General features: G+C 45.6%; 1 protein-coding gene across 7 annotated transcripts in view; it reads left to right on the top strand.

The window, feature by feature from the left end:
* Nucleotides 1–14,908, top strand: part of TMEM184B (transmembrane protein 184B) — a 269,118-nt gene that overhangs the window by 22,512 nt on the left and 231,698 nt on the right. For all 7 annotated transcript variants that reach the window (XM_029590165.1, XM_029590170.1, XM_029590168.1 and 4 more), the window contains one exon: nt 4,286–4,525. In XM_029590165.1, coding sequence (XP_029446025.1) covers nt 4,298–4,525 — 228 coding nt within the window. In that variant the 5' untranslated portion in view covers nt 4,286–4,297. The remainder of the gene's footprint in view (nt 1–4,285; nt 4,526–14,908) is intronic.

Genomic DNA, 14,908 nt, shown 5'->3' with positions numbered 1-14,908 from the left:
CTTGAGATATTTTCTGATACAAAAGAAAACAGGTGGCCTTTGGTCCATTCTTGACCTCAGAGCCTTAAACAGGTTCTTGCAGCGGGAACTCTACAAAATGGTCTCCCTGGGCACCCTAATTCCTCTCGTTCAAAAAGGGGATAGGCTCTGCTCTCTTGATCTGAAGGACATTTACACCCATATTGCGATATTCGTGTCTCGTAGGAAGTATCTCCACTTCAAAGTGGGCCATAGACGTTTCCAATACCGGATGCTGCCAATCGGCCTTGCCTCAGTCCTGTGGGTCTTTACGAAACGTCTGGCAGTGGTAGGGACACACCTGAACTGCAGTGGGGTGCACGTCTTCCCCTACCTCGACGACTGACTCATCAGGAGCACAACGCAGGAGGGTGCTTTACACTCCCTCTGCATGACAGCCAGAGTGCTATAGTCACTGGGATTCGTGATCAATTTCCCCAAATCCTAACTGAGTCCGTCCAAATGGCTAGCATTCATTGGGGCTTTTCTGGACACAACCCTGGCCAGTGTGTTCCTTCCCTGGGACCGCGCTCAGACCCTGGTGTCACTGGCACATTCCATCCGCCACAGTTAGACATTCTCTGCCAAGGTACTGCTCCGCTTACTGGGCCACATGGCAGCAGCGGTTCATGTCACTCCAATTGCCTGGCTGGCCATGCAAGTAGCACAGGACACTCCGCTCTCAATGGCTCCAAGCTACTCAGGCCATCTTGGCACCAAACCAAGTTCTCACTGCTCCGAGCCTCCTCTCCTGGTGGGAGAGTCTGCCCAATTTGGAAGGACGTCTTCCCTTTCAAATGCCATCCCCCCAAGAGGTGTTAACCACAGATGCCTCCACCTTGGGTTGGGGAGCTCATGTGGGTAGTCTTCATACATAGGGCATGTGGTTGGAACAGGAAGCAAGTTGTCAAATCACCTTCTTGGAGCTGCGTGCAATCTGGTACGCTCTTTTGGCGTTCCAGGCTCACCTGGTCCACAAAGTGGTTCTGATCCAGACCGACAACCAAGTCACAATGTGGTACATAAACAAGCAGGGAGGCACAGGCTCCTTCGAGCTCTGTCAGAAGGTGGTATAGATTTGAGCAGTTTACCTTGCAGGGACAGAGAATATTGTGGCGGACTGCCTCGGTCGGATGTTCCTCCCCCACCGGTGGTCGCTCAACTCAGCAATTGCAGACAGGGTCTTCCGCCTGTGCGGCAGTCCGGACGTGGATCTCTTTGCCTCACCTCGAAATTACAAAGTGACTAAGTTTTGTTGCCTGCACAGGAAGAACGGGGAACCAGCTTCAGATGCCTTTGCCCGGTTTTGAGGCAAGGGCTTACTGTATGTGTATCCTCCACTCCCACTAGTGGGGAAGACTCTCATGAAGCTCCAGCAGGCAGAGGCACCATGACCCTGGTTGCCCCATATTGGATTCGACAAGTCTGGTTCCCGATCCTGTGTGACCTGTCGATTTGGGAGCCCATACGGCTGGGTACCTCCCCTGTCCTGATCACGCAACACCAAGGCAGATTGTGCCATCCGAACCTCAGGGTGCTGAGCCTCACTGCCTGGATGTTGAAAGGGTAGTCTTGCAGTCCCTTGACCTCTCAGATATTGTTGCAGGTACTGTGGCTTCCCAAAAGCCTTCCACCAGGAAGTCTTACCAGTTGAAGTGGAGGAGGTTCTCAGTCTGGTGGGAGGCAAAAGGCCTAGACCCTTTCTCATACCCACACCATGACTATTGGACTACTTGTGGTCCCTCTCGGAGTCTGGGCTACAGACTACCTCGATCCGAGTCTACCTGAGTGTGATCACTGCTTATCACCAGGGGTGCACCCGTTTCTGTGCAGCCCTTGGTGGGCTCGCTTCATGAGGGGTCTCTTAAAATTAAAGCCCCCTCTGCGTCCTCCTGTTGTGTCTTGGGACGTCAGCCTATACGCTCCTGCGAGCTTAAACATCTCACCTAGAAAGTAATTTTCCTGATTGCAGTCACCTCTGCTCGCAGGTCAGTGAGCTTCAGGCGTTAGTTATGTTTCCACCCTATACGAAATTTTCATGACAGGGTGGTTCTGTGCACTCACCCTAAGTTCCTGCCTAAGGTGGTGACTGATTTCCATCTCAATCAGTCCATAGTTTTGCCCACCTTTTTTCTGAGGCCCCATTCTCACCAGGAACGGGCTCTGCATAGCCTGGACAGCAAGCATGCTCTTACCTTTTATCTTGAGTGCATGGCAGCTCACAGGCAGTCCATGCAACTTTGTCTCCTTTGATAAAAACAGATTTGGCGTTGCGGAGGGTAAGCAGACTCTATATCCTTCTGCTACCAGCAAGCGGGCCTTCCGCTTGGAGGCCACGTCAAGGCACACTCAGAGCCATGGCAGCGTTGGTGGCGTGCTTTCATGCGGTCCCTATCACAGAGATCTGCAAGGCTGCGACATGGAGCTCCTTACACACGTTCGCTGCCTATTACTGTTTAGACAAGGGTGGTCGACATGACAGTACCTTTGACCAGTCTGCCCTCCATAATCTGTTCCAAGCCTAAGAACCCAACTCTCCCTACCTAGGGCCCAGGGTCTGGTTCATGCTACCTCCCGTTCTCACCCTTAGCACTTCTGTTTGTGCTTGTTGGCACATGGTTAAGTGCTGTGGGTTCTGTTATTGCCAGGGGCAGCCTGTAGCTTGGTATTCACCCAACTGTGAAGACTACCATCCTGCTTGTCCTAGGAGAAAGCAGAATTGCTTACCTGTAACAGGTGTTCTTTTAGGACAGTTAGTCCTCAGGAAACCTGCCCGCCACCCCGTGGAGTTGGGTTCTCCATTGGTTTGTTTTTATTTTTTCGCTCGTCTTTTTTTTTTTTTTGCTACGATACAAGACTGAAGAGGGACCCGTGCAGATAGTAGCATGCTGGGCATACTCAGTGTGCCAGTCAAAGTTTTCCGTGCGGGGCTCCATCTGATGATGTCACTCATCTGTGAGGACTAACATCCTGCTGTCCTAGGAGAACACCTGTTACAGGTAAGCAACTCTGCTTTTCTCGTCTCTCCTTCCAAATACTCTTCCCCTTTTCCTTCCCTTGTTTCTCTTCCCTCTCCCCCTTGGTCAGTTTTTTCCCCTTGTCCTGCTAACATCAGCCATTGACTCTCCACTACCTGGGCCCTGCCAGTAGACCTTCCAGTGGGCACCAGGGCCTGAGTGTGTGTCTGCATGACCTGGTACTTTTGAATTTTTCCAGCCCTCCATATATATCTTATTTCACAGTCCCCAGAGTTGGATATTACTTTTACTGTCTATTAATCTGACTTCAGAATAAATTCAGTTGTCTATAGTTAAATCTTCTTTCATTCCTTTGTCAACAAACTCAACCAATGCTCATTAAGAGATCTGGTGAATTTATCAGTGGTTCCAGAAAACTGCAGAAGTCGCATTGGATATAGTAGTTATTTCTCCTGCAGAAAAGAAAAGCTCATCTAAATTGAATTATTCCAACATGGCATTCTACAGATTTAAATTGATTTTCTTCCGTTTACACACAGTACTCCATATTGTTTAATAATCAAAATCCCTCAGGGTTAAGGGAATTTATAGTTCACCGTGTAAATTAAACTATCAGCTATTTAGCAATTCAAAACCACATTTTCTTCCATTCTCAGCTATTTCACATCACCTACTGAGGCCAAAACTAGAACTTTCTAAAATATACAGATTCTCTACTAGAGGTATTTTAAAAGTCAGATATAAAGATTATAATTGGGAGAAATTTTGTAAAATAAGTTGGGAAGATGAAGAGATTTTTTAAAGCTGTTCCTTTCTAGAAGCATAGCTATTAAATTATGCACAAGCATCTCTTTTTTTACTACTGTTCTTGTCTTATTATATAATGTGTGATCTCTTGCCTATCGTTTGTTTAATTCTTCGGATTGGAGACACATACCTTTTCTTTTTTTGCATGTAAGACACCTGCTGTGTTGGTTTCCTGTGGTCCATATTTAATTATAGCTAAGGATAAATTGTATTTGATTTATTATTGCTTTAGTTTGAGGAATGTTTTTTGTCAGTCACCTTATCTGTAATAGAATGCTTTGTAATATGAATGAATTCCATTACTGGGTCCTTCCTTTAGCTGCAAACAAATACTGAAGTGCCACATAAAACCGATGCCTAGTAAGATTTGTAAAAGGAAATGGATAAAGCAAATTTCATGCAATTTACCAACGAAATGTTGTTTTAGAAACATTTTTGAATTGACTCACAATTTTGGTTTATTTTTTCTTTTTCTCATTCAGAAAGGCAAATTAATGTCTAGAAGTGTTGCCATAGTAAATCTAGGACAACCTTTGGAAGGTGAAAAAATGGCAACAGAAGTAACTCCTGCAGTGGGTACTTCTATGCCTGTGGGCCCCAACTTTTCCCATATGCCTGATGGTCCCATGCCTCTGGAACAGCCTATGTTTCTCATGACGACAACTGCACAGGCCATTTCTGGTTTTTTTGTATGGACAGCGCTTCTGATCACCTGTCATCAGGTAATGATTAATGTTCAGTCTTATTTCCAGACCTTAGTGTGTGGCAGGAGTTACTTTATCAAAATGTCTTTTCTATGATTTTCATGGTACTGTGGAGCTTAGTTGTATTTGTGGATGTTATTGGGTGGTACTGGAACACACACACTGCTAGATTTATAGCTATATTTATAATAAAAATAACTCTGTGGGCTACTATTTCTTTTGTAAATAGATGAAGAGCATAAAACCTTTAAGTAGTCAGTTATCTGACTTGGCTTTACCTAGGCTAGGTGTCAGGTGGTGTTTTGAGCTGAACCACCCAGCTGGATTTTTCACAGCCTTCATACTCAAGTCCCCTATAGACAACAATTTTAAACAGGCAAATTTTATTTATTTAAAATTTCTATGCCACCACAATTACAGCTCTGAGTGATTTACAAAGATAAAACACTCATAAAATGCCAACACATTTAAAAATAGAAAAAATAAAATAACATGAAGTAGTATAAAATCAAAGCACATCAGGCATCTAGGCTCTTATTTATTTATTTATTTATTTATTGTTTTTGTTATACCGAGTTTCATGACAGGCATCACATCAACCCGGTTTACAATTAACAGAGTGTGTAAAGCATAACATAACTTAAAACAATGTTCTCAATAAGAACCTTGAACTTTAAATACAGTGAATAAATACAGTGAATCAAATAAAGGATGTGAGAAAGTTACAAAAAATCAGGGAAATCAACTTGGAACTGGAAAAGGGGAGAGATTGTACAGATTGTACAGATTGCTCTTGAGACAGATGTGTTCCTATAAGAAACTTTTCACCTAATTAACAGGCCGATACAGTACAGTGCGCTCCAACGGAGCGCACTGTTAACCCTCGATTGGACGCACGTTTGCGACACGCTAGCTTTACCCCTTATTCAGTAAGGGGTAATAGCGCGTCCAAAACGCACGTCCAACCCCCCTGAACCTAATAGCGCCCGCAACATGCAAATGCATGTTGATGGCCCTATTAGGTATTCCCATGCAATTCAGTAAGTAAAATGTGCAGCCAAGGCCCCCCCCCCTTTTGGACCTTGGTGTGAGCTTCTCATCCTATACTCTTTGCAAATTCTGTTTTCTTTTTACTAGTCTGGACTAGTTATGTTGTCTAATTGCTATAGGAGGAAACCAATGAATTGGAGTTCTTTACAAGCTGTTTATGCATGCTTTCCTATCTGGCAGTCTGCACCCACTCTTTTCTAGTTGTGGTCTCCATGTAGGATACTCTTATGTCCCATCCCTTCCCCCTCCCTCAACAGATGCAGAATTTTTAGTACTTGTTAAAGGACTTGATAAGAGGTTGTAAATTGATTATAACCTTATTAGTGTCCCTTGTTGAGACTGAGAGCCTGAGAGAGTTTTTATTATGACCATCATTTAAACCTGATTGCCAGGCTCTCTGGACTGAGTTATCAGGCAACAATGAGTCTTATTTAGAGATCAAAATCTGGTTACTGCTGGGATCTTCAGTACTAAGTTAGGATTTGGTGGGTGGATTGAAGAAAAGCCATAGTTAATCTAAATCACCATAATTCAGTCACTGGGTTTAGCAGATTAGTATGAGATCACAACTGCTACGATCATACACCCAAGAATTGACTTGAACTGTAGTTGGGGTCAGTAGGAAAGCTAGCAGCCACAATCAGGTACATCAGCATATCACTTCCCATAAGCAATCCACACCAACCCCCCTCACACACCTTTTCCCTCCCCCATCTAGTTTATCCCATCTCTCCTGCAGTTACAGTACCTAACTCTACCCTCCTTATCTATACCAAGCATGTCTACAATCTGTTAAAGCACTGGCTTCCACCACTGCTGCTGGTAGGCCATTTGAGGCCTTGGCATCTTCAACTTTGATTCTTGCAAGACAATACTTTAACAACCAGGCTCTCTCCTCTATCTTATTACCATGTTTTATAATCCCCGTTGTCCAAGAAAATGCAGCCTCCCCATGCATACTTTAAGCATGGTCTCTTTATGCAGGTTATCTCAGCCATCTTGGAAGCTCAATACAGTCATACTACTGCTGTTTGAGGTTGTAATTACATTTCTGTGCAAGTTAGTTAGCCCAATGCCTTCTTGACGCCTAATGGTTTTTGGGTTTTTTTGGTGTTTGAAGGAGAGAACAGAGGACTTTGGTTGACGGATCTTCTCCCTGGAGTGTGTTAAGTCTGCTTTAGTGCTCTGGACCTCTCTCTGGAGTCTCTCTTATTCTCCTGCTTTATGAGCTGCTGCTCTTGCTCCAGCTGAGCCAGATCATCCCAGTAACATTTCTTCTGTTGGTTCTGGAACCCAGAGGAATGGACAGTCCCTTGGAGAACCTGATTCTTATCTTTAGCATTCTACAGGTGTTTGTGTAGTGTCATTACTTCTTGTTTAAGAGCTTCTTTCTCCTGCTGGCTCACACGGAGATCTGATTTGGCGTGTGACGTTTGGAGGTTAATGTTCTGTAGTGTTTCATCTGAACTCTGAATCTTTTCTTGTGAGCCCATAAGCTGGTTTTTCAGCATCTGACTCTGCTGCTCCCAGGACTTCTGTTCCTGTTTCATGCTAGCAATCATGCTTTCTAAAAAACCTACTTTAGCAGCCTTATCAACACATCTGTTCAGTTCTTCATTCAGAGCCTCCTTTTCTTTTAGCAGAGTTTCATGGTTACTTATTACGCTGGAAATTTCATCCTGGAGGCCGGACAGTTCAGGATATCTCGACAGCTGTTTTATCTCATCTAGTTCCTGTTTGAGACAATGGTTTTCCTGCTCTAGCATATGCCTTTGTACTTTCACTTTGGACAGTTCTGTCTCCAGAGAAGACACCAGTGCTTTACAGCTCTCCAGCTCTTCTCTAAGCCAGGCTCTCTCACTTTCCCATTCTTCCATCACAGCTCTACCTGCTTCCTTCTCCTTTTGTCGGAGTATGCCTACCAATCTTCGATTGAGATCCTGCACGTCCGTCTGATTTTTGATGTTCTTTTGGCAAAGTTCAGCATTCTCAGAATCAAGCTGCTGATTCCTGGCTTTCAGCTCTGATACCTGTTTCTTTAGCTTTTCAACCATCTTCTGACCTGCTTGTGTTTCCTTTTTAACTGTCTCTAAGCTCTGCCAAATTTCTTCTACTGCTGCTTCATGCAGGTTATTTTTAGTAGTACTGTACTATCCTCTGTGCTTTATCCCACACTGCGGATTCCTACTTTATCCCATAGTGTCTTGGGTGCTTCTGGTTTCTACGAAGGAATAAAACAGAAGATCTTATGGATTTAAATAGATGGTTTGCCATCTGGTGTGAGGACAAAGCCCTAGATTCCTTTTGTGCAAGATAAAAACTGCTTATATGCCTTTTACGTCTTTGAGCCTGTTATAAAATATACACCACGTTGGGTAGGTCTTTGTATATGGTTCTGTGGTATATAAAGCAATACATGAAATGCAACTTAAGACCTAAAACTATCTAAAAAGTAGGGGTTTTCCTACTGATAAACAAGGGCTGTAATCTGTGGTTCTTGACCTCTTTCTCTGTATAGAGCTAGCAGAGGATGATCCACTTTTTGGGAACCATCAAAAATTTTCTTTTAATCATTCACCATCACTATCAAAAATCATACATTTTTTATTAATTATCAAAAATGTTTATCTTGAATTTTTGTCATTTTCATTAAATGTCTATATAGACATTACATTCCAATGCAAGTCCTTGAAGGTTTAGGCAGCAATCTTTGTTGTAAACATTAAACATAGCCCTACAGAGCTGGTGTTTCGCAATAATGCTTCCTCAGGGGCATATGAGAAGTATTGTCACAATAGTATTTGCCTGAAAATGTCAACAAAACATATTCTCAATAAGATGCTATAAATAATAAAAGAAAGAACAAGTACTTGTCTTGGCACTGCAGGCTACCATTTCAAAATGGACTCGGCGTCTCTACTGTCTTCATAGGAAAAGAGGAAACAAGGCTGACGTGAACGTCTCATTAAATACCCAGGCAGTCGTCATGTCAGGCAATGATGTCATTGAAAATGCAAATTATACATAGACAATTCAGATCTATTAGTTAAAATTTGTTACCTATCATTAAACTCATCCATTGTACCTGAAGACTGGAGGGTGGCTAATGTAACCCCAATATTTAAAAAGGGCTCCAGGGGCATCCGGGAAACTACAGACCAGTTAGCCTGACGTCAGCGCCAGGAAAAATAGTGGAAAGTGTTATAAAGATCAAAATCACAGAACATATAGAAAGGCATGGCTTTACCCAAGGCAAGTCTTGCCTCACAAAGCTGCTTCACTTTTTTGAAGGAGTTAATAAACATGTAAATAAAAGTGAACCGGTAGATGTAGTGTATTTTGGATTTTCAGAAGGCATTTGACAAAGTAAAAACTCGTGGGATAGATGGGGGGATGTCCTTTCGTGGATTACAAACTGGTTAAACTGAAAATCAAGGAAGAGCCTGGCAGCTGTGGGACGCCGCGTGGACGAAACGGAGAATCGGATAGACGGCCAAGGTGACGCAATTAACTCCCTCATCGCCCGGCAGGACACTCATCTACCGAAATGCAAGCTCTGCAAGCTAAAGTCGAGGACCTAGAAAAATAGGAGCAGGCGAAACAACTTACGAATCCGAGGTGTCCCAGAGGATCCGGAGTTTGAGGACGTGGCAGGTACGGCAGCCCTGATTTGCAAGGATATTTTGCTTCACGGGGGTACAGATACCTCTGCCCCCGAGGGCCCGCACACCACAGTGCAATTTGAGCGGGCACATCGCGCCCTGGGCCCCCGACAGAGGACAAAAAACCTAGGGACATTGTCCTGTGCTTCACCAGCTTTATGAATGAAGGAACGCATTTATACCCTTTCCCGCCAAATGAAGGATATCCAGTGGCGCAATTTTCACATTGCTATATACCAGGATCTTGCCCCAATCACGCTTCAGAAACGGTTGAGCTCGGGAAGTTACTACAGCTCTACGGGAGAAGGACATCAGATACCGCTGGACCTTCCCCTTCGGACTGGCTTTTCAGATTCAGGGGATAACTCATAGGATTACAAACATCGCGGAGGCGACTGAAGCTTTCCATAAGGCCCAACTGCCCATTACCTTTCAACCCCGCCAACCGACGGATAAGGGACCTACTAGGGACAATGCACCTCGGTGGCAGCGGGCTGGAAAAGGGGGTAAAAGACTCCGCCGCCAACCGGAGGAGGGCCGAGTACAACATGAGGAGCAAGGTTGAAGACCCTAGCACTTTCGTGCTCACTGAACTACTGTGTGGATCTTGAGGGTTCCGCTTCACAGATGTTGGAGGCCCGAAAGGGTACTGGGTCAGGAATTAATCTCCTGAGGTTCTTTCATTGTTGATTTCTGTTGACTTATGTTCGTTATATCATGTTTGCTGTGCTACCATTTATTCCAAGTTTATTTTCTGCCGGGGATAAATGTTGTCCTAGTTTGTCCTGTATAGGATCCTGAGTGCGTGCTCGGGGAGGGGAAGGGGGGAGGGTGTGGTGGATCGGACTCCGTGATTGATGCAGCAGGCTCACGGCGCAGGGGGTCCCATGGAGGTCTCTGGGATCATACAGAATACTGTGGGCCATGGTCAATAATCTGTTCTTTTCTTTTGCGGAGGTGATGGTTACAGTTGCTGGATTTTCACAGAGGGGGAGGACAATCATGTGGCGGCATATTGTGCGGGGGGACTGTGAGTTGTCTGGGGGCGGTTGGAGCGAGGGTTACTTTTCCATGTATTAAATGGCCACTAAATTGATTTCCTTAAATGTTAAGGGTCTAAACACGCCACGGAAGCGTTTATTGCTTAAAAGGGAGATGCAGAGACAAGCCGCGGGGATAGTGTTTGTACAAGAAACTCACGTTCGGAAACATCATGAAAGGCTTCTGGCTTTTCCGCAATACCCGACTGCTTTTTGGGCAGCCAGTACCGCTGGCCTTAGATATGGAGGGGTGGGAATACTGCTATCCTCTTCTTTTGTTCATGAGCTGTTATTGGTTGAACGGGATCCGCAAGGCCGGTTCCTTCTGGTTAAATTTAAAGTAGATAACAGACTCATTACATTGCTAAATGTGTATTTTCCCAATACCCACCAGGAGCCCTTTATCCATCGCTTACATACGTTGTTACTTCAGCATGCGGATGGGGAGTTGATAGTGGGTGGGGACTTTAATCTCGTGCTGGACCCGGCGAAGGACTCCAGTTCCGGTCGCTGTTCTCATTCTGAGGGGAGGCGAGCGTTGCATACCTTTTTGAGTAAGTGGGGCCTTGTGGACATCTGGAGGGTTAGACATGCACACTCCAGGTCATACACATTTTATTCGTGTCCGCACAATTCTTACACGAGGCTTGATTATTTCTTCATATCCTCATCCTTACAACCTCGGGCCCCAACTGCTGACATAGATACCATCACCTGGTCGGACCATGCGCCAGTGTGGATGATGTGTAGAATGGGGGACGCTGGTCGAGGTTTTCGGTCCTGGCGACTGAACGATTGCCTTCTTAAGGACCGGTCCTTCTGCGTTACCGTAGAGGACCAATTGAAAGAATATTTTCGGAACAACCAGTCAGCAGGTATCTCCCCGCTTATCGTATGGGAATGTGCAAAGGCTGTGATAAGGGGAACCTGCCTTGCAAGGGCTGCGTATTGCAACAAAGCACGCGCGGCACAACGAAGGAAGTTATTGGGGGAATTGGCTACCCTCACGCGGCGTCATAGCGCTACGCAGTCCGTGGGGTTATATCAGAAGATTTTAGCAGTCCGGGATCAGCTTCGGGCCCTTGAGGACACTGCTATTAGTCATTATCTGACTAGACTTAAACAGCAACACTTTGAGGGGGGCAACAAAGCGGGGAGATACTTAGCCAGACGCCTTAGGGCAGCGCAAGCTAAAACGGTTGTAGCCAAGGTGTATGATCACGCTGGACAGCTAGCTACCTCGGAGGAAGCCATTCGGCTTGCCTTTACTGACTTCTACTCCCAATTATATACTAAGGATGGGGCTATTTCACCTGACGCTATCCTAGAGTACATCTCAGCTGTGCCCCTACCCCAGCTTACCCCCTCGCAAAAGGAATTTTTAGACAAGCCTATTGAGTCGGGGGAAGTTTTGATTGCTATTAAAAAGCTGAAACCCGGCAAGGCCCCTGGACTGGATGGCTTTACAGGACAGTTTTACCGCAGGTTTGCAACGCTTCTAGTGGAACCCCTAACCCTTGCATTTAATTCCCTATTGGAGGGTTCCTCTTTCACTACCGATGCAAACACTGCGGGTATCACAATCTTGGCAAAACCAGGCCGGGATCCTACCAGATGCGGCTCATACCGGCCGATTTCCTTAATCAACCTTGATCTAAAGATTTTGGCCAGGGTACTGGCAGCACGCTTGAATGGGGTTCTTCCTGGTTTAGTACATGATGATCAGGTGGGCTTCGTACCGGGGCGCTTAGCAGCTGATAATGTCCGCAGGATAGTTGATATCGTTGACATGGTTCACAGATATCATTTACCCTCAGTGCTTTTAGCTTTGGACGCGGAAAAAGCTTTCGACCTGGTCCACTGGGAGTTCTTATTCCAGGCTCTGCGGGCGATGGGGTTTGGGTCCCCTTTTATTTCCCTCTTATGCAAACTTTATGAGAACCCGGCGGCCAGAGTGAAAGTTAATGGTAGCTACGGGACTCCCTTTCCCATTAAGAGGGGAACCCGACAAGGCTGCCCCCTTTCTCCTTTGCTTTTCGCTTTATTCCTAGAACCCTTCGCCATAAGGATTAGGGGGGCAGAGGCGATTCAGGGGGTGCGGGTGGGGACTGACCATTTTAAGATCTCTCTTTTCGCTGATGACATTATGTTCACCCTCACCGACCCAGACCGGTCGCTGGACGGGCTACTTGGCGAACTAAATACGTTTACAGCGGTGTCGGGGATGAAAATCAATTTTGACAAATCAGAGGTCCTTAATCTCACACTGTCTCCTCAGTTAGCTACTGAGCTCCAGCGTCGTTTCCCCTTCAAATGGGCCCCTTCCTCTCTTAAGTATTTAGGGGTTCATATAGGATCGCATAACAAACAGCTTTATGACTTGAACTATCGCCCCCTTGCCAGGGACATAGGCGGTAATCTAGACCAGTGGATGGACAATGCTCATTCCTGGCTGGGAAGGATGGCTATTGTTAAAATGAATATCCTCCCTCGTTTTTTGTACTTTTTCACCACCATACCGATTTTTATTCCCTCCCAGCAACTCAAGCAGTGGCAACAGCTCTTATGCAGTTTCATTTGGCGCAGTCGCCCGCCACGGATTGCGAGGGCCACCTTGTATCAACCCAAGGTTAGGGGGGGTTTGCACCTTCCCAATCTGGAATGGTACTACTGCGCCGCGCAATTGCGTGCACTAGTGGCGATACATGGCACCCATGATAGACCTCAGTGGGTACGACTAGAGCAGGCCATGATAGGTTCTCTCCCTATAGGGGCGTTGCCTTGGCAGCCTCCAGTAAAGTGGCCTAAGACCGTGACTGTCCCGTTTGCACTGCGTACCACGCTGCGGGTGTGGCGCCGGTGGCGTGCCATTCTGGTGGGCACTGAACCCTATTCTTTGATGACACATCTTTTTACACACCTTGTTGATGGGGGACATGACCGCACCAGGTCCCAACAGCTTTGGGAGAAAGCTGGCATATATAGGGTGGGCCATGTGCTACAGCAGGAGGCTCTGATGACCCAGACCCAGTTATGTGATACATATGCCCTTGCCAGCATGGACTTTCTTTTGTATGCTAGAGTTTCCCATTTCGTTCAACTGGGGCTGCGAGAGGGCACCTTGAGGACGACGAATACACTATTTGAAACGTATTGCAAGAATGCCTCGTCCATTAGAGGAGTTATCTCCAAAATGTATGCCCTTATTAGTGGACGTCGGCTAGGGGTACAACGCCACAGAACCCTTTGGGAGGTGGACCTTCCGATCCCACTAGATGACGCAGATTGGGAGAAAATATATTCCATCGCCACTAAATGCTCTCTCTCAGCCGGCCTACAGGAAAATTGTTATAAATTAATATATCGCTGGCACAGAACACCTGAGGCCATCCATAAATTTGTACCTTCGATCCCTGATGTTTGTTGGAGGGGATGTGGTGACAGGGGTACTTATTATCATATATGGTGGGGTTGCCCGAGGGTCCAGGAATGCTGGTCGCAGGTTATTGCCTGGGTGAGTCGGCTTTTACCTGTTACCCCTCAGATTCACCCCTGGCATGCTTTGCTTGGTCTCCCCGTTGATGATACTCTAAAACATACACAGCAATTCCTTTTACAAATCTTTATTGCAACACGGGCAGAGATCGCGTTACATTGGAAGAGGGTTCAGGCTCCCTCTTTGGCTCAAGTACATAAGCGTTTACATTCATATTACAGCTTGGGTCGGCTGACTGCTGTGCTACGGGATCGTCTTGGAGCTTTCCATAAAGTATGGGAACCTTATTGCATTTGGTTACGGAAGCAGGGTGAGGTTCTTTCTCCGCTTGCATCTTAATTAATTGCTCATATACAGGACCCAACCTTTGTGCTCACTTCTGGGTAATGGCTCCCGTATATGTACGGGGATTTTGCTTTACTCTCCACTTACAACGGTATGTGGTCTTTTCTAACCCCTGTCCTGGGTCCGTTCAGCGGTGCCTTTTCACTGAGCACCGCAGGGGTATGCTGTATAATGCCCTCTAGTGTCCTCATTTGCCCTCTTTTGCCTTCTTCTGTTCTCTCCCTCTCTGATAAAGCCCTTGCCGAGGTATCATTGGTTTCCTCACTTCTGGACCACAGAAAAATGACCATGTGGGTGGGTGGGGGGAGGGATAATGGGTTGCTTGGGGTTATTTCTTTTTTCCATACTGTTAAAATGATGGTGACTCTTTATTGTAGTTCGCACGACATGCATAGCTCTTTTGTACTGAAGAAATCTGGAGTTGTCACTGTGACTACTGTACCTGTTATGCATGTTGTACATACTCTGTTTGGTTACCAATAAAAATTGTTTAAACGGAAAAAAGACAGGAAACAGAGTAGGATTAAATGGACAATTTTCTTAGTGGAGGGGTTGGACAATGGATTGCCTCAAGGATCTGTACTGCGACCCGTGCTTTTCAGTATATTTATAAATGATCTGGAAAGGAATACGACGAGTAAGGTAATAAAATTTGCAGATTCAAAATTATTCAGAGTAGTTAAATCACAAGCAGATTGTGATAAATTGCAGGAGCACCTTGTGAGACTGGAAAATTGGGCATCCAAATGGCAGATGAAATTTAATGTGGATAAGTGCAAGGTGATGCATATAGGGAAAAATAACCCAT

This window comes from Rhinatrema bivittatum, chromosome 2, assembly GCF_901001135.1.
Source record: "Rhinatrema bivittatum chromosome 2, aRhiBiv1.1, whole genome shotgun sequence".
NCBI lineage: Eukaryota > Metazoa > Chordata > Amphibia > Gymnophiona > Rhinatrematidae > Rhinatrema > Rhinatrema bivittatum.
Note: the sequence above shows the minus strand (reverse complement) of the source record. Positions and strands in the feature narration are given on the sequence as shown.